This window comes from Leucoraja erinacea, chromosome 15 (assembly GCF_028641065.1).
Source record: "Leucoraja erinacea ecotype New England chromosome 15, Leri_hhj_1, whole genome shotgun sequence".
NCBI classification, from domain to species: Eukaryota; Metazoa; Chordata; class Chondrichthyes; order Rajiformes; family Rajidae; genus Leucoraja; species Leucoraja erinaceus.
The window spans coordinates 20,465,135-20,485,265 of record NC_073391.1 but is presented as its reverse complement, the minus strand read 5'-3'; the positions used below and the strand labels follow the sequence as shown (position 1 = coordinate 20,485,265).

At 44.3% G+C, this 20,131-nt stretch overlaps 1 protein-coding gene across 1 annotated transcript in view; it reads left to right on the top strand.

Moving 5' to 3' along the window:
• LOC129704020 (G protein-coupled receptor kinase 5-like) overlaps positions 1-20,131 on the top strand; it is a 226,470-nt gene that overhangs the window by 79,887 nt on the left and 126,452 nt on the right. The window contains exon 2 of the mRNA XM_055646840.1: positions 3,303-3,398. Coding sequence (XP_055502815.1) covers positions 3,303-3,398 — 96 coding nt within the window. The remainder of the gene's footprint in view (positions 1-3,302; positions 3,399-20,131) is intronic.

Below are 20,131 nucleotides of genomic sequence, written 5' to 3'. Positions count from 1 at the left end.
GGTGTACATATAGTGGCTGGTGTACATATGGTGTACATATAGCTGCTAAATTTGTATAAGATAATTACAAGTAGTTGAATAAGGGGTGGGAATTAATAAGCTTTGGCTTCTTCCTGCTCCTTTTTGGACACATATGATATCATTTATTTATAGATATTGTTTATGACACTTTATAAATATTTTTTGTTTTGTTTTTTGTATGCTCTTTCACATTTGCTTTTTATTCTTTTATTCTGTTCGAAATAAATCATTTTTTAAAAAAAATTAAAAAAAAGTAACGACATATACAATACAGACTTTCTGTGCTGAGACTGGCAATGGATTTACTAGGTTGCAGAGGAAAGGTGTAATGTGCTGGGAACTGCACTAAATCCTTGTTATCCACGAAGGATGGAGAGGCATAACATTTCATGCAAATAACAAAAATATGGATATGAAAAGCTGTGGAAAAATATGAAAAGCTGCTCACCTTTATATCAAATATATATATGACCTTTGATGTTCCAAGAACACATTAATAAACACATTAAAACATATTAATATCTAAAAAGATATTGCCTAACCTTGGTTCTAGAGAATGTAATGAATCTTACAAGCAGAGATGGGTTTGGAGATCACCAAGTGGAGCTGTGTAAGTACAGGCCACACTCTAGTAGTACAGAACACTGAAAAAGAGCTACTTGACACAAGTAGTATGAAAACCAATCTCTGTGTATTTATACAGACAGTGATTCATTCCTCGAGATGTACATGTTTATTGGGAAAGATAATTTAAACAGGACCTCATGGAGTCATACAGCATGGACTTAAACCCATTAGCTGTCTGGTCTATTGTCTATTGTCTATTGACCTGATTCCTGTTCACAAAGTTGTGGAGTGGTTCAGCAGGTCGTGAGCAGGAGCCCAAGTCAGTTTTTTTCTTTTACAGCCACAACGACCAGCAGTTATCTCTGTAGATTTCACACAGAACTTGTAATCCTCCTAAACTTTGACTGGGGAAACAATGAGCTGCTTGGGAAGCTAAATCTGATCGAGGAGATTTCCGTAATGTAATCCATTAGTTGTGGGCACTGAACAGGTGATGGGGAAGGTGTACATTTGGTGGAATTATGCACATTTGATGAGGGGGCCAGGTATTGTAAGATTTGTTTTATCCTCTTACAGATACATGGCTGTGATATCACAGTATTGATAAAAGCAAGATTCAGAATTCAATTACAAATGACAATAAATGGGTGCTCATCATAAAAAAACACTTGATTTGCAATTAATGGGCCACTTTAGAAACATAGAAACATAGAATATAGGTGCAGGAGTAGGCCACTCGGCCCTTCGAGCCTGCACCGCCATTCGATATGATCATGGCTGATCATCCAACTCAGTATCCTGTACCTGCCTTCTCTCCATACCCCCTGATCCCTTTAGCCACAATGGCCACATCTAACTCCCTCTTAAATATAGCCAATGAACTGGCCTCAACTACCCTCTGTGGCAGAGAATTCCACAGATTCACCACTCTCTGTGTAAAAAATAATTTTCTCATCTCGGTCCTAAAAGACTTCCCTCTTATCCTTAAACTGTGACCCCCTAGTTCTGGACCTCCCCAACATCGGGAATAATCTTCCTGCATCTAGCCTGTCCAACCCCTTAAGAATTTTGTAAGTTTCTATAAGATCCCCCCTCAATCTTCTGAATTCTAGCGTGTACAAGCCGAGTCTATCCAGACTTTCTTCATATGAAAGTCCTGCCATCCCAGGAATCAGTCTGGTGAACCTTCTCTGTACTCCCTCTATGGCAAGAATGTCTTTCCTCAGATTGGGAGACCAAAACTGTACACAATACTCCAGGTGTGGTCTCACCAAGACCCTGTACAACTGCAGTAGAACCTCCCTGCTCTTATACTCAAATCCTTTCGCTATGAATGTTAACATACCATTTGCTTTCTTCACTGCCTGCTGCACCTGCATTCCTACTTTCAATGACTGGTGTACCATGACACCCAGGTCTCATTGTATCTCCCCTTTTCCTAATCGGCCACCATTCAGATAATAGTCTACTTTCCTGTTTTTGCCACCAAAGTGGATAACCTCACATTTATCCACATTATACTGCATCTGCCATGCATTTGCCCACTCACCCAGCCTATCCAAGTCACCTTGCAGCCTCCTAGCATCCTCCTCACAGCTAACACTGCCCCCCAGCTTTGTGTCATCCGCAAACTTGGAGATGTTGCATTCAATTCCCTCATCCAGATCATTAATATATATTGTAAATAGCTGGGGTCCCAGCACTGAGCCTTGCGGTACCCCACTAGTCACTGCCTGCCATTCTGAAAAGGACCCGTTTACTCCTACTCTTTGCTTCCTGTCTGCCAGCCAGTTCTCTATCCACATCAATACTGAACCCCCAATACCATGTGCTTTAAGTTTGTATACTAATCTTTTATGTGGGACCTTACCAAAAGCCATCCTAGCTACTTAAAGGCATCCACAGAATGTTGTGACTTTAGCGATGCAGTGTGCAAACAGGTCCTTCGGCCCATCAAGTCTGCGCCGACCAGTAATCACACCCAAGCACTATCCTACACAATAGGGACAATTTACACTTTTTACAATTCTTACCAATTAACCTACAAACCTGTACATCATTGGAGTGTGTGAGGATACCGGAGCACCCTGAGAAAGTCGGTCACAGGGAGAACGTACAAACTCCGTACATATAGCACCCATAGTCAGGATCGAACCCAGGTCTCTGACGTTGTAAGGCAGCAACTCTAACTCTGCGATGATACTGTGCCGCCCAAACACATGGCAAGGTTGTATCTACATAATACTCCTGAAAACTAAGAAAGGTCTGTGAGGTGAAACTAAATAAGGCTGACTCGGTATCATGCAGATTATCATGCATGAAATTACCTTTTAATATTTTGAAATAAAATGATTTACAAAGATAAAATGATGCAGAGCTGGAAGAGGGGAGGGGGGTGATTTCTCAGCAAGCATCTTCTGATATGAGTTTACCCTCAGCAAACAGTTGCCAAGTCACATCCTACAGGTTTCTGGTTAGAGATAAAGGTGTAAACACTGGATTTGAGGATCAGAATTAGCCATGATCTGGCGCATTGGCAAAGAAAGTGTGAGAGGCTTTACAGTAGGTCTACTCTTGCTTCTATTGCTTATGTGTTTTAGAGTGGGTGTGCTGATGTAAAGTCATGAGGATGAATTTTACACAAGAATTTAAGTTACTTCACTGTACTTTTTTTAACCAAGCTTGTGGCTCAAACTCTTTCTGTTTATGTGCAGGAGGTGGAGGAAAACGCAAGGGCAAAAGTAAAAAGTGGAAAGAAATATTGAGGTTTCCTCACATCACTCTATGTGAAGAGCAAAGAAAATATTTAGGTGAGTTGTATTACGTTATTATTTGTGCGGATGCTCCCATTGAACATCATGTCTTGGTCACTATAGCTGTGGACGTGATTTTTGTAAACACTAACAAGAATTAATTCTCCCCAGCGAGCAAAGAATGGAAGCTGGGTTGCACTTTTTTTGCATTATTTCTGTTTGAAATATTGTCTGTCTACTTCCCTCTATGGATGCTGCCTGACCCACAAAGTTCCTCCAGCACTGCTATTTTTATCCGATATTTGGCTCACATTTATCTGATTCACTACATGCAAATGTATTTGCTTTGTTTTATTTTCTCATGAGTTGGCTTTCTTGGAATAAACGGAAGAGAAAGGGCCATTATTTCTGTGTATTTACATAAAATGGAACAGGTTATTTTTACACACATTAACCAAAATTAGAGCCATAGCAACATTTATAACATAAATCCTTCTACCTAAATTGATCAAAGATGTCCATCTAAGCTTGCTCCATTTGCCTGTTTTTGACCCATATCCCTCTCAACCTTTCTTTGTAACAGTCCAAATGCCTTTTAAATATTGTTATAGTACTTGCCTCAAACACTTTGTCTGGGAGCTCACTCCATATATATACCACCTTTTGTGGACACTCAGATTCCTATTTGACCTTTCCTCTCTCATTGTAATCCTAGGGATTCTGTTTCTTTATTTCACGAATCCTGCGAAAAAGACCGTGCATTCACTCTATCTAAGCCCTTCATAATTTTATATGGCTCTGGAAGATACTCCCTCAGTCTTCAATGTACCAAGGAATCAGGTCATCCTGCTCAAAATCTCCCTATACCTCAAGTCCTGGTAACATACATGTACTTCTTCTCTGCACTCTTTCCAGCTTAATGGCATTGCCTTCTCTTCTTGGGCAAACTCTTGGGTTGAAGGTAACGTTCTCGCACTCTCACTCAGAAGGTCTTGTAATGACTGATCAGCCTGAGGTGGGATCCGCAGTTATACAGGTGGGACCACAGTGTGATAGAGTAGTTGGGTCAGGTGATTGGATATTGTGAGATGCCTCCACAAGCTCCTGTCAGAGTTACTCAAAAATCCTTACTGCCACCTTCCCAAAGTGTGTGCAATTTTGGCCAGGTATTCTTATGCGTCAGTGAGGAATCTATCTACCCTAAGGAGGTTTTGATCAGGAGTTTTCCTTGACCATCTAGTAATTTTGTTGCTAGATTGAGCTTCGAGCAGAGCACTCGCTTTAGGAATCGGGTGTCTTTTTTTCTGGTCTCAGATGATACAGGAGCTACAGTGGCGCATTGGTAGAACTACTGCCTTACAGCGCTAAAGAGCCGGGTTGGATCCTGACCTCGGGTTCTGTCTGTATGGTGTTTATACTTTCTCCCCGTGAACGGTGGGTATTCTGCACTGGTTTCTTCCCACATTCCAAAGATGTGCAGGTTTGTAGGTCAATTAGTGTCTGTAAATTGTCCCTAGTCTTTTGGGTAGAACTAGAGTAAGGGGAAGCACGGGTCGGTGCGGACTCAGTGAGCCAAAGGGCCTGTATCCATGCTGTATCTATAAACTAAACAGCTGTTATTCCTACTAAGACCATGTTCTAAGAATCTCCTGAGGAGGAGGACTCAGTTGGAGTTAGCCTTCTCTACTTCATTAGTGCCAATTGCATAAAGATTTGTGTCGTAAGCGTCTAATAGCATTAGAAGCAGAAGCAGGAGCAGGATGTCCTGCCTCTCACACATCTTCCACCATTCAATAAGATCATGGGTGATCTGTTACCTCAGCATCACTTCCCTGCACTTACACCATATTGTTTGATTCCCTTTATAACTAATGTTCAAAACCCACCATTAAAATCACCAAATAGCTTGTTTCCTTTAGTTTAGTATAGAGATGCACTGCGAGAAAAGGCCCTTCGGCCCATCACGTCCACTCTGACCAGTGATCCCCGCATACTAACACTATCCTACACACCCTAGGGACAATTTACAATATTACCAAAGCCAATTAACCTACAAACCTGTACGTCTTTGGACATTGAAAGTTAAGGTTTGCTCACAGATGGATTAAAATTCCTCCTGGTCCTTATCTATCCCTTCCAGGATTGGCACATAAGTACCACTTGTGTTGATGAACCAATGTTTTGATCTCCATAAAGGGAGTCACTGAGACACCACACTGGATCGCTTTTGGTGATGATACCAAATATGGAGATTCCTCCTTCTCAAAATAGATGCCAACCTATTCCTTGACCTGCCCATAGTATTTTACTGGGGTCAAGGACCGAGCGGTCACGTTGCGGCCCTGTTTCCACCAATCTTTCCACCACAACGCACAAGAAACGACAAGACAGACACCATTGTATGCAGATGCCGAGAAGTGCGTTCAGCTCCGGCTGAACAACTTCTAATCTTGTGTGTGGACTCTATAAGAAGAAGAATTATTTTACTAATTTCAATGTCAAGGTATTTGAGTAGTTTCTTTGTTAATGGTGGTGCATGATTCAAGCAGTTGCTGTTGGAGTTGTCTGCAAGGCAGAGTGAGGTTGTGATATGATTCTGTTGTCCGCACATGGATGTGTTTGTCTCCATTCATCTTAGAGCTCCATGTTATTTAACCAAGACCTGTACAACACAACACTGGCTTCAACAGTACAAATGGAAAAAAATAGACTTCATAGCAAATAAAATCTGCAAGGGTGTAGGAAGGAACTGCAGATGCTAGTTTACACCAAAGATAGACACAAAATGCTGGAACAACTCAGCGGGACAGGGAACCTCTCTGGAGAGAAGGAATGGGTGACACTTCGGGTTGAGACCCTCCTTTAGACTGAAGAAGTCGGAAGAATGGTTTCGACCCGAAACGTCACCCATTCCTTTTCTCCAGAGATGCTGCCTGTCCTGCTGAGTTACTCCAGCATTTTGTGTCTATCTTCAGAATCTGCAAAAGCTCAGCTAGTTTGTAAACTCAACTGTCAGATTTACCCCTCCCCCCCCCCCCCCCTAGAATTTGCTTTGGCCATTACATGTTACTTTTCCTGCGATGTTAGATTGGTAACAACTATATGCAAATTGAGGTGCTCATGCTGTGTAGGAGCGTAGCATGCCTTTGATGTAATATGTCTAATCAGGAAATATTCCTCCATTTGGAATTTTACAACTTTGTGAATCAATCTACTAACAATTTTAGACACAGATCCTTTCATATATAATTAAATATGTACACATATTTCTTCTTTTCTTTAAATCCCCAACTTTCACCAAACTATCAATACAGCAAAGTGAAACTCAGACTTTTTGTGTCCTCTCTGCACATTGTGTTTCGTCTCCCTCCTGCATCTCTGCTTTTCATCACATGTCACTTTCTCTCAGAATCTTTCACTCTCTCTTCCATTTCCCAACACGTCACCCCCCCCCCCCCCTCCTCTCTCTCTTGCTGTCAATTTCTCTCCCTGCCACCAATACACACCCCCATGTCTATCTCTCTATCTCACACTCTCAATTCCTCTCATTCACTCTCTCACACACTCACACTCTTCCATAGTATCCCTCCCTCTCCCACTCTCTCCCTCTCCCTCTCTCTCTCCCTGGGAGGGCCTGGGTTCCCACATCATGAAAATAGTCTCACTTATCTTGTGCTACTGACACAGCAATGTGTTACTGAGATCAGGCAGTGTAACAGGACCCACACTTCCCGTTACTTTATGGTTTACCATTAAAACTATTGTTAGTAGTGAACTCGAATGTGTTATGGTGATATAAAGCAATTTTATGGCTTCACTCTCTGGAACTGGAACTCCAGATTACTAATCCAGAGGCTTGAACTACAGACACAGCGAGCTGAGTTCGAATCCCACTGCAGCATCTGGGGAACATAAATTTAGTTAATTAAATAAATCTGGAAATCAAAACCTATTATTACTAATGGAGACTGGATCATTGTTTTTTTTTTAAAAGCCCATATGGTTCACAAATGTCTAAGATGGAGGGAAGGAATTGCACTGTTTTTTAGCCAGTCTAACGTGTGGCTCTAGACCCACAGAGGTATAATTGACTTGCAGCTTCCCTGTGAAGTGTTGCACCAAACCATTAACATGTTCACCACAGGCACTACAGAAGTTCAACAGGGAGCTCACCACCATCATTATCTGAAGGGCAATTAGATGTGGCTAGAAATTGCTGGCCTTGCCAGTCACGTCATTAAAGGATTACAAAATAGTTTGCAGACGATAGTTTGTGGATGCGTTGTTTGGATGAATGGTGAACTTTATTACAGACTGACTAGAATCAGGTCAAAAACAACAGATCAAAGTTAAATTGACGAGGATACCGTAAGAATATTACATTTGAACTAAATTTTGCGAATTTTCTGTCAGACCTGTGCTGTGTTCGGGAACTGGAACATATTTCATTTCATTTCATTTTGAACAGTTAGTTTGTTTTTTCAACTTGGTAATCTGTGTTTTTCATCCATTAAACTATCGCATGATTCATGCAAAGTGAAATGTTTGATATTTGACTGTGCTGAATAAATGAACATTTATTTTTGTAACCACTATCCATCATATAAATTTCAATTTAATTTTTTAAAAACAGGAAGTATTTAAGCTAAGGTTTCGAGTAGCTTAAATAATGCATATGCAGTTCCGAAATGCATTACCGCGAGTTATTTTATTACTGCAATGGTAAAAAGCACAAAGGTTTTAGTTTTTACTTGATTTAGTTTGGACCATTTTCGGTCATTATTGTTGAAAAAAATTGGATAATTTTGGTCATTTAAGGCAAATCTTTGGGCAAGTATATCAGCAACTGGTTTCTTCAAATTTTTTATTTTTCTATTTCAAAAATAAATTGTATTCGTAAAGGGCAAGTGCTTTTGTTTGGTGTCAGTACTATGTACTGGTATGTTGTACTGGCCCCTCTAAAAAGTTAAACAGTATTTATTTTGTTTTCCGTACACATGACACCTGTCATTTATTAATGCATAGCAGGATCTCTTTATATGCAGGTGCTTATCCAGTTATTTTTTTTAATGTGATGAGAGTCTGTTTCCACCATCTGCAAAAATGTGCATCGCCTATTCCCAGAAGCAACTTGCAACAACATTTAAGTCATTGGAACTGTAAATTCAGAGAACAAACACAAGGTTGCAGATAGTTCAGGGAAAAGTAATAATTTCAATTGATTTAGCAAAAGAACAGGATGTGGCATCTCGCCTGGTGTTACATAGGCCTTGCCTTATGCTTAGACATCCTTGCTATTAAATTTAGCCCTGCAGCATTGGCGACAGTGTTGGACATCTTTTGTTCAGTGTTGTACCCAAACCCGAGATGTCGCCTATCCCCGTTCTCTTAAAATACTGCCTGACCTGCTGAGCTACTCCAGCACTTTTGGATCTTTTTTTTACCAGTCCAGTACAGAGTCTGAGTGATGTATCTTGGAAACGCACCTTTGGCCCAACTTGTTCATTGGTCGTAACCTTTCCTATCCACATACCTGTCCAAATGTCTATTAGGTGTTGTTGTTTTACTTGCCTCAAACACTCTCCTGCCCTGTTGGGCTCAGTGCCATGAGATGTTTAGTTTTACTTTAGTTTAGGGACAGCACGGAAACAGGCCCTTCGGCCCGCCGAGTCTGTACCGGCCAGCGATCCCAGCAAGCTAACACTATCCTACACACAGTAGGGGCAATTTATATTTACACCAAGCCTATTAACCTACAAAGCTGTACATCTTGGGAATGTAGGAAGAAACCGAAGATTTCAGAGAAAACCCACGCAGGTCACGGGGAGAAGGTACAAACACTGTGCTGACAAGCACCCGTAGTCAGGATCGAACCTGGGTCTCTGGCACTATAAGGCAGTAGCACTACCGCTGCGCCACCATGCATAATGTCTGTTAGGCAATGCTATCAACGGGCATGTTCAATGCCTGGGGATGCACTGAAGCTTGGTGCAGCCAATACAAAGTCTTTGTTGGCAAGGACTGCATTTTAAGGTCCTGCAGCCACTAGGCATTGAGGCTCTAATGGCCGGTTCTCACGGTGCGACCTGACGCAAGATGTCACCAGAGTGAAGTGGTCGTGGTCCAGCACGAGTTCCGCACGATATAACGGGGGGTAGATAAAGAGTTCCCACGGTACTCGGCAATTCTGTCATTTGTGCGAGTGACTTGTCCGTTTCCCGATCTTTCCCGTTAATCGTGAATGAACATCGTGTACTGTAGTGTAGTTAATCACGTGGCACAAATGATGTCACTTTTTTTCACACACTATATAAATATCCTCCGTTCGTAGAATTGGCTCATTTGCAGACATGCCTATACAAAGTTGGTTCGAGTACAGGCTGGTTGTTATTTTCATTGACGCGCTGTATTAGAGACATGATTCCTACTTCAAACAAAGAGGGTGTATGCCACTACTTTTACATTGCAGCTGCAGGGAACAGACAGACTTATAAGATAAATTAAAGATAACTGCAAAAACAGCACTTTTACATCTGTAGCATTGTATGTTTTTAAATCATGGATAACATTAAATTGTTCTCCTGTACATAAACTAATATATTGTTATAGATACTTACATGAGCACCCGGGATACTCCGCAGCCTTCGTCTCCAGCAGGTTGCGCTTTCTCTCCCTATTTCTATAATCCTCTCTGGATTTGTCATAGAGAATCTCATTGCATTGGTACCACTCCACCAGTTCCCCCTCTTGTTCCCTGTTGAAGTTATATGGCCTTACCTTTCTGCCATCTTCCCTTTATGTTATCGTCTGCTGAGGCTATTGGGGAGGCAACAGCTACTGGGGAGGCAATCTCAAATCCACCTTGATCACCCTCTCCCTGGTCCAAGGAGCCCACAGGCAGTGGTATCTCTGGCATCTCCTCTTGCCTCTCCACCTGTCTCTCTTGCTGAGTCTCCTCCTCATTTACCTGCATGGCTAAAAACTTTCTGACTTTCTTTGACCTCTTTCTTTGCGCTTTTCTGAGAGATCTCTGCAAGTCTTACTGTGATAAAGATTCTCAAACAATGACAATTAGGTGGGACGTCCTCGATGGACACATGGTCCATTGGCGATATTGAGACCACCTTTTTTACTCACCTTATGTCCCCTCTGTCAAGCTTCCGGGTTTACCGTTCGCAGGAGTTCCCACGGTACCCGCAAGAGTCATCACGGATATCGCACTGGCATCTGCGTTCATACAATGTTGCAACGCTCATAGGCCTTTTTCACGGGGCGACTTGACGCAAGATGTAGCCAGAGTGAAGTGGTCGTGGTCTAGCACGATATCACACGATATAACGGGGGGGTAGACAAAGAGTTCCCACGGTACTCGGCATTTCTGTTATTTGTGCGAGTGACTTGTCCGTCTCCCGAGCTTTCCCGTTAAATCTTGAATGACATTGTAAACTGTCAAGTGTAATTAAATCATCACGTGGCACAAATGATGTCACTTTTTTTTTTCACACACTATAAATATCCTCCCTTGGTTGAATTGGTATATACACACACAAAGCAGAGTTTTACTGTGTATGTGGGAGACACAGATGGAGTGAGCACAGTTACTCGGTCTTTACTGTGTGTGGGAGAGGGGGAGAAATAGACGTACACTCACAGAGGCAGAGTCTCTCAGCCTGTGTGAGAGGGAGGGAGGGAGAGAGAGAGAGGCACTGACCACCGGGCTGGTTGTCGGGGCTGGCGTGTTGCGTTTCACAGACCGAACTTGGGACGGGACTGGAGTTGGGAGGGAAAGGTGGGGGAGTCGAGGGAGAGGAGGGGAAGACAGATGGGGGTGTCTTCATTTAGTGGTGGTGGGTGTCTGTCACTGAAACAGGCAGGTGAGATTTCACATCCACCTTGTGTGTGCTTCTCTCTCTCTCTCTCTCTCTCTCTCTCTCCCTCCCTTTCTCTCACACAGGCATGAATGGATGAACTCTGCGGGCCAGGCAGCATCTACGGAGGGAAATGGACAGGCGACCCATTCTTCAGGCTGCCTTATGTCTCTCTCCCCCCCCCCCTCCCCCCAACTCTCACCCACACACACGAATGCTGGAGAAACTCAGCGGGTGCAGCGGGGCTGAAACGTTGTCTATTTCCTTTGTTCCATAGATGCTGCTGCACCCGCTGAGTTTCTCCAGCATTCGCGTGTGTGGGTGGGAGTTGGGGGGGGGGGGGAGAGAGACATAAGGCAGCCTGAAGAATGGGTCGCCTGTCCATTTCCCTCCGTAAATGCTGCCTGGCCCGCGGAGTTCCTCCAGTCATGCCTGTGTGAGAGGGAGGGAGCGAGAGAGAGAGAGAGAGAGGCACACACAAGGTGGATGTGAAATCTCACCTGCCTGTTTCAGTGACAGACACCCGCCGCCAGTAAATGAAGACACCCCCATCTGTCTCCCCCTCCTCTCCCTCGACTCCCCCACCTTTCCCTCCCAACTCCAGTCCCGTCCCGACCCCCTGGGAAACTGAAGGGAGCAACAATTAACTGCTGCCTTCCCGCTGAGTTAAAGAGTTCCCACGGTAGTAAGATGATGTTAGTTGCGCCCAAGTTTAAATTTCCAACGCGTGTTTCAGAGTAAATCAAAAACTGTCTGAATCAGCAAGTTAGACACAAAATGCTGGAGTGACTCAGCGGGCCAAGCAGCATCTCTGGAGAAAAGGAATAGATTCCATTTTTGGTCGGGACCCTTCTTCGGGATGATTGTAGGGGGGAACTGGAAGCAAGAAAAGACCGGGACAAATCAGGGCCAACAACAGATGACCTCAGCAGGGTATTTTGAAGAGGGGTCCCGACCCGAAATGTCGCCTAACCCTTTCCTCCAGAGATGCTGCCTGACCCACTGAGTCACTCCAGCACTTTATGTCTATATTTGGTTCCCTGATATGCCAATTGTTGGCTAGGGATAGTGTGATCCCAAGAGGGAACCAGCGTTGCAAACCTTGGACTGGTTAACCAACATTTACTGCATGGGGGGGAGAGAGAGAGAGAGTGTAAGTTACCTAAAATTAAATAATTCAATGTTCATAGTGAACACGGACACAAAATGTTGGTGTAACTCAGCAGGTAAGTCAGATCTGGGAAGAAAAACATAAAAAGCTGGAGTAAGTCAGCATGTCAGGCAGCATCTCTGGAGAAAAAGTATAGGTGGCGATTCGAATCGGAACCCTTCTTCAGACATCCTAATCGGAATTGAGTCTGAAGATGTGTCTCGGCCCGAAACATCACCTATTTTTCTCTTGAGATGCTGCTTGACTCGCTGAGTTACTCCAGCTTTTTGTGTCTGTCTTCGTTTTAAACCAGCATGTGCAGTTCACTCCTTTACACGGGTCTCTGGAGAACATTGATTGGTAGCGTTCCGGACCCTGCTTCGGAAAGGCATCGATCGCTGGTCGGCGAGGACTCCGAGCTGTATCTCTCAAAGAAGTACATGTGAAAAATTTCTCACGGACCATAAAAATGCGGGACCTTTCATTAAAATCCCTTTTAAAGATTATAGTTATTTTCTTGAATCACATTAACATAACTCATGAATAAGTTGATGTCCATATGCGGATTCAAATCTTTATTTTTTTAATTCAATCCCACAGAAGACAATTTTTACTCGCCTTCTGTCCCCTCTGTCCAGCTTCCGGGTTCACCGTTCGCAGGAGTTCCCACGGTACACGCAAGAGTCAGTACGGATATCGCACTGGCCACTACGTGCATATAATGTTGCAATGTTCAACCACAAGTGTACAAGTCACTCTTGGAGAAATTCAAGCTTGTTTGAATTTTCTCCCGAGTCACTAAGTTACACAAGTACCTGCCGTTAGCGCCACGGTGGTCCACGAATGCCGTACGGTTATCGCAAGAGGTTCCCACGATGTTCAACTCTGGTTAACTCTTGCGTCAAGTCGCCCCGTGAAAAAGCGGTTTCACCAAAAAGTGCTCAAGTCACTCTTGGAGAAATTCAGAAATGTTTGAATTTTCTCCCGACCTTACAAAGTTACACGACTACCTGCCGTTAGCGCCACGGAGGTCCTCGGTGGTCCACGAATGCCGTACTGTTATCGCAGGAGGTTCCCACGATGTTAAACTCTTGTTAAGTCTTGCGTCAGGTCGCACCGTGAGAAAGCCCTTTAAGCTTGGTACGTATAATGCACTAACACTACAAATTAATAGACCCAATAACACAATGGTGTATAGATGGAATGACACTGTGAATGTAAAGGAAAGATTGTTTTATGTATTTTTTATATATGCCTTTTGTCAGTGCATTGTTCAGAACGTTTTAACTTCCCAACATTTTAAGTACAGGAAAAAATATGCTGTTAGACTGAAGGGTTGTGAGCTGAGAGATGCAAGGGGGATTAGAGTAATTAGGTTATACCTAGGCTGCCTTGGACATGATGGGCCAAATGACTTGAGCTGCACACTTCCATGATTCTGTGAATTATTATTCCGTATATCTTTGTAAATGGGCAGAATGTCTTGAGTTATGTGACTACATTCTTCGAACTAAAATTCCAGGAACAAGTAGGTTCACCTATGATGAGCGTTTGTCGGCACTGGGCCTGCACTCGCTGGAGTTTAGAAGAATGAGGGGGGACCTCATGGAAACATACAGAATAGTGAAAGGCTTGGATAGAGTGGATGTGGACAGGATGTTTCCATTAGTGGGAGAATCTAGGACTAGAGGTCATAGCCTCAGAATTAAAGAATGTTCTTTTAGGAAGGAAATGTCTTTAGTCGGAGGGTGATGAATCTGTGGAATTCTTTGCCACAGAAGGCTGTAGTGGATATTTTTAAGGCAGAGATAGATAGATTCCTGATGAGCACAAGTGTCAAAGGATATGGGGAGAAGGCAGGAGAATGGGGTTAGGAGGGAGAGATAGATCAGCCATGATTGAATGGCAAAGTCTTGTGGGGCGAATGGCCTAATTCTAATCCTATCACGTGATCTTATGACCTATGACCTTGCCCACAATAAGCAACTTGGGATGTAATGTTGATTTTATGAGTCTCACTAAATGAGATGCTCAAAGGCATGTTCAATGAAACTCTTTAAAAACCGGCTGCATTCATACCAGACTGCTAGATATCACGTAAGTTAATCCAATTCCTGATCTTAATTTAAATTAAACTTGGTAAAACAATTTGGTTTTAGGATGCACATTTGTGTAGAGGATCTTGAATCTTGCTTTGGATTGAACCTTGACCAGAATTCTAGGATGAAGTCTTCTGCAGTGTTGGCTGCACATTCCCCATGTTCGTTGTGATTATGACCAGAGGAATTATAAGCGGGTGTGTAGAAAGGAACTACAGACGCTGGTTTATACCGAAGATAGATACAAAGTGCGGGAGTAACTCAGCGGTTCAGGCACCCTCCCTGGAGAGAAAGGGTAGGTGACGTTTTGGGTTGGGACCCTTCTTTTAGACTCTCTCAGTCTGTTGAAGAGTCCTGACCCAAAACGTCACCCATCCTTTTTCTCCAGAGATGCTACCTGAACATTGGGTTACTCCAGCAATTTGTGTCTATATGCAAATTATAAGTGGACACCAATTAAATGAATTGTTACAATGGGAGTGTCCCCCTCCCATTGGTACGGAACATTTGCATTTTTCAGCATGAAATTGTGCAATATGGTGCATACTGTAGCGAGTCTTTTAACTTACACTTGAATGCAATATATATGCTTTAAATTGGATTGGAGCGTTTTTGAAAGGGGGAGGCTGTGCGATCACTGGGGGGTACCCGGTGAGGGAGTGGAGCAACCGAGTGGGGAGAGGGTGTGGAAGAAGGGTGGGTAGGAACTTTTTGAAATTTGATGTATTAAAATCATGTTTTAGTGCACTGTAGAAGTATGATTTCAATGTTTTTTGTATGAAGTATTTTTAAGAGGTAACTTTTTAAGGGGTAACTTTATCCACACAAAGGGTGATGGGTGTATGGAACAAGCTGCCAGAGGAGGTAGTTGAGGCAGGGACCATCCCAACATTTAAGAAAAAGTTAGACTGATACATGGATAGGACAGGTTTGGAGGTATGGACCAAAAGCAGGTAGCGTAGCTGGGACATGTTGGCGGGTGTGGGCAAGTTGCACCAAAGGGCCTGTTTTCACACTGTATCACTCTATGACTACATTATACCTCCACCATGCATGAATGCTTCAACATCAAGTGATCGAGTTGAACCGGCCCGTTCGCGGAGCTCGGATTCAGCCGCGGGACTGACATTACTTACCATCGCCCGGCGGGGTCACAACATCTGAAGCCTGGATCACCTCGGCGCAGAGGGAGAATAAGAAGGGATGAGACAAAGACTTAAGACTTTTGCCTTCCATCACAGTGAGGAGGTGCCTGGTGAACTCACTGTGGTGGATGTTAATTTGTGTTTATTGTGTGTTTTTGTCATTTTGTACTATATGTAGGACTGCAAGGCAACAAAATTTCATTCAGACCGCATGGTCTGAATGACAATAAAGGCTACTTTGACTGACTTTATTGCCAAATGCTCAAGCATAGAAACATAGAAAATAGGTGCAGGAATAGGCCATCGGCCCTTCGAGCCAGCACTGCCATTCCATGTCATCATGGCTATTCATCTAAAATCAGTACCGCTTTCCTGTTTTTTCCCCGTATCCCTTGATGTCGTTAGCCCCAAGAACTAAATGTAACTCTCTCTTGAAAACATCCAGTGAATTGGCCTGAACTGCCTTCTGTGGCAGAGAATTCCACAGATTCACAACTCTCTGCGTGAAGAAAATTTGTTCTCGCCTCAGTCGTTACTGGCCCCCCCTTTATTCTTAAACTGCGACCCCTGGTTCTGAACACCCCCAACATCGGGAACATTTTTCCTGCAGTTACTGTAAGTGAAAATCTAGCAGGCAAGCAGGATGCTTTCTCCAACCACCCCCATTTGAAGTCCACTATCTTCCACCGTAACTACCCAGTGCTTGGTACTTACTTCCAGCAGCCACTGGTTGTCCTCCAGGATGCACCGAGCTGCAGTCTGATCCATGCCGGTCACCTGGGCGAATTCGGTACAGAGACTCTCACAGTAGCGGCGCAACGCTTCAACGCCTCCGATGGCCCGGGGCTCTTGCACTGAGGCTGCTCCATGGCCGGAGCTGCAGTGAGCGACTCGCCAGCCCAGCAAACACTCTCCAGCCCCGCTCCCCATCCGCATATGTCCCCGCCGCTGTTTCCGCTTCCAGCACCCGCGGCCCATGCAGTTGATATGAGTTTTTTAATTTTCATTAATCACAGAATTTCTCACAACAGAGCGAGAGAAATTTGTGATCAGCGTGAGAATTTGGTGAAATGCGTGATTCTCACGCTCAATGCATAGGAGTTGGCAGCCCTGCCTCTCTATCCCCCTCTCTCTCTCTCCCCCCCCCTCTCTCTCTCTCCCTCTCTCTCTCTCTCTCTCTCTCTCTCTCTCTCCCCCCTCTCTCTCTCCCTCTCTCTCCTTCTCTCCCTCTCTCTCTCTCTCTCTCCCTCTCTCTCTCTCTCTCTCTCTCTCTCCCTCTCTCTCTCTCTCTCTCCTCTCTCTCTCTCTCTCTCTCTCCCCCCCCCTCTCTCTCTCTCTCTCTCTCTCTCTCTCTCTCTCTCTCTCTCTCTCTCTCTCCTCTCTCCCCATTTCTCCCTCCCACCTCACTCTCCCCCTCTCTCTCTCCCCTCTCTCTCTTTCTCTTTCTCCCCCTCTTTCTTTCCCCCACCTCTTTCTTTCTTTCTTTCCCCGTTTCTCTCGTTCCGCCTCTCTCCCTCTTTCCCCTCTCTTTTACCACCCCTAAAATAAAATCTCTCTCTCTCCCATTCTCTCTCTCTCCCACCTCTCCCTCCTCCCCCTCTCCCCCCCCCCCTCCTTCCCTCTCTCTCTTCCCCCCCCCCTCTCCCCCCCCTCTCCCACCTCACTCTCCCCCCTCACTCTCCCCCCCTCTCCCTCTTCCTCTCCTCTCTCCATTCATGCCCCCTCTATCTCTCCTCTCACCCCCCTCTCTCTCCCCCACTGTCTCACTGTCTCCTTCCCCTCTCTCTCTCTCCACCTCCCTTTGAGAGTCTGTCCCTTCGGCACAGAGACTCTTGCGGCAGCGGCACAACGCTTCTGACGGCTCCACGGCCCGGGACACTCGCACTGTCCGGAGCGCTCCGTGGCCAGAGGTGCAGTGAGCGACTCGCAGCGCTGCAAACACTCGCAAGTCCCGGCTCCCCGCATCTGTTCCCGCCGCTGGTTCTGCTCCCATCCCTCCCTCAGCCCCGGCTCTCCAACACCCGCGGATCATGCAGTTTATCCGAGTTTTGAAATTTTCGTTGATCACAAAATTTCTCACCACTGAGCGTGAGAAACTTCTGATGAGCGTGAGGGCGTGAGTCTCATGCTCAAAGCGTGAAAGTTGGCAGCCCTGCCTAATTCATACAGGTTTCACTGTAGTATCAGAACCATGAGTTATTCAAATGACTCCTGCTTAGAAGGGGCATTCACATCTTCAGCTTGTATATCCAACAATGAAAGCAAGCATTAATTGGGTTGGAGCAGGAGACAAGAGTTGGAACATTATGTTGCAACTTTACAAAGCACTGCGTCTGAGATGTACAGGTTTGTAGGTTAATTGGCTTTGATAAAATCTGAATTGTCCCTAATGTGTGGGATAGTGTTAGTGTACGGGGTGATCGCTGATTGGCACGAACTCCGTGGGCCAAAGGGCCTGTTTCCATGCTGCATCTCAGTAAAGTGAAAGTACCACGTTTAAGAGACAGTTAGTCATATGCATAAAAAGACAAGAAGGATCCAGTGCTAATGCGTGCAGATAACACTGCAGCCTTTTAACCAGTTTGCGGTTTTGCGTTGTTGTTGTATCTCTCATTATTACGTATACTCTGCACTCTATGAGCTTCATGTGAACAAGGAATTTCATTGTACCCTGGTGTACGTGATGATAAATTTATCTGTATCTGAATCTAGGATTAGTGTAGATAAAGATCAGCATGGACGGAGTTGGCTGAAGGACTTGGTTCTGTGCTTCCAGCTTTGTGACTGATCAGACTGCCAAATGCATGCAACCCATTTGTTGTACAGAAGTAGATATCCAATTCCAGAATGTATTGCAATTATCAGTGATCTAGCCAATTTGGCCAATAACGTTTGAAGGAAGCACATGCATTATATGGTGCCTTTCACATCTCCTTCAGGAGGCTCCAAAAGGGTTTACAACAAATAAATTGAAGTGTGGCCATGATAGCAATGTAGAAGAATGGACAGCACAGTGGCATAGTGGTCGAGTTGCTGCCTTACAGCACCGGAGACCCTGGTTCCATCCTGACTAAGTATGCTGGCTGTATGGAGTTTGTGCGTTCTCCCTGTGACCGCATAGGTTTTCTCCAGGGGCCCCAGTTTCCCCCCACACTCCAAAGAAATACATTTTTATAAGTTAATTGGCTTCACAAAATTGTAAGTTGATCCTAATGTGTAGGACAGTGCTAGTGTGCAGTATGATCGCTGGTTGGCGCGGACTCAGTGAGCCGAAGGGCCTGTTTCCGCACTGTATCCCTAAAGTCTACAAATACAGCCATTGACTTTTGCGCATTCAGTTCCCGCCAACAGCAGTGAGATAACGTTGATACATGTGCCCAGAAATACATCTTCAATCTGTTGCGCTTATGCCCCTGTCCCACTTGGGAAACCTGAATGGAAACTTCTGGAGACTTTGAGCTCCACCCAAGGTTTCCATGCGGTTCCCGGAGGTTGCAGGTGGTTGCAGGTAGTGGAAGCAGGTAGGGAGACTGACAAAAACCTCCGGGAACCTCCTGAAACCTTGGGTGGGGCGCAGAGTCTCCAGAGGTTTCTATTCAGGTTTACTAAGTGGGACAGGGGCATTAATATAAAGGATAAATATTTATCCATTTGAAATACCAACCAGGAAATGAAATCCAGGTAAATTTAATTTTGTAATTAATAAACAAAATATGCTAGAAACCCTCAGCAGGTTAGACAACAGTTGTGGAAAGAGAAACAGCCTGGAAGGAAAAGATTTAAAAGGGATCTAAGGGGCAACCTTTTCACACACAGAGGGTGGTGGGTATATAGAATGTGCTGCCAGAGAAGATAGTTGAGGCAGATACAATAGCATCATTTGGAAGATATTTTGACGGATACATGGACAGGAAAGGTTCAGAAGGATATGGGCCAAATGCAGGCAGGTGGGACTAGTGTGGATGCACCATCTTGGTTGGTATGTGAAAGCTGGGCTGAAGGGCCTGTTTCTGTGTTGTGTGACTCTGAGTCGAGTTGACATTTCAGGCCAAAGGCACTTCATCAGAGCTAGGAAAGAGGGAAAAACAACTTAGTTTTAAGTCGTAAGGAGGTTGGGGGAGCAGTCAGTTGAACAAAGTGAATATCTCTGATAGGGTCAGGCCATGAGGATAAGTTGTTGATTAAGTCATCAGATTGATAGGTTAATGATGGAGGTTAGAGAGACAATGAGCAAAATGATGTACAAACTTTGAAACAAAGGCATAGAGAGACAGAAAACAAGCAAGATCCACAAATGTAGAACTGAAGGAAGGTCAGTTCATTCCAATGGTCTGTGGAACACCCTCCTCAAATTCAGCTGCCCACAGAAATTTGTCTCCCATTTTACATTTGGTCTAAAATGGCATTAACGCTGTGGTATTAACAAATATGTCGACAATAGAGCCAATGAAAACTATAATCAAATGAGGCCATGACAACCTTAGCTGCAGTATGTAGCATGTTCTTAGAAACATAGAAAATAGGTGCA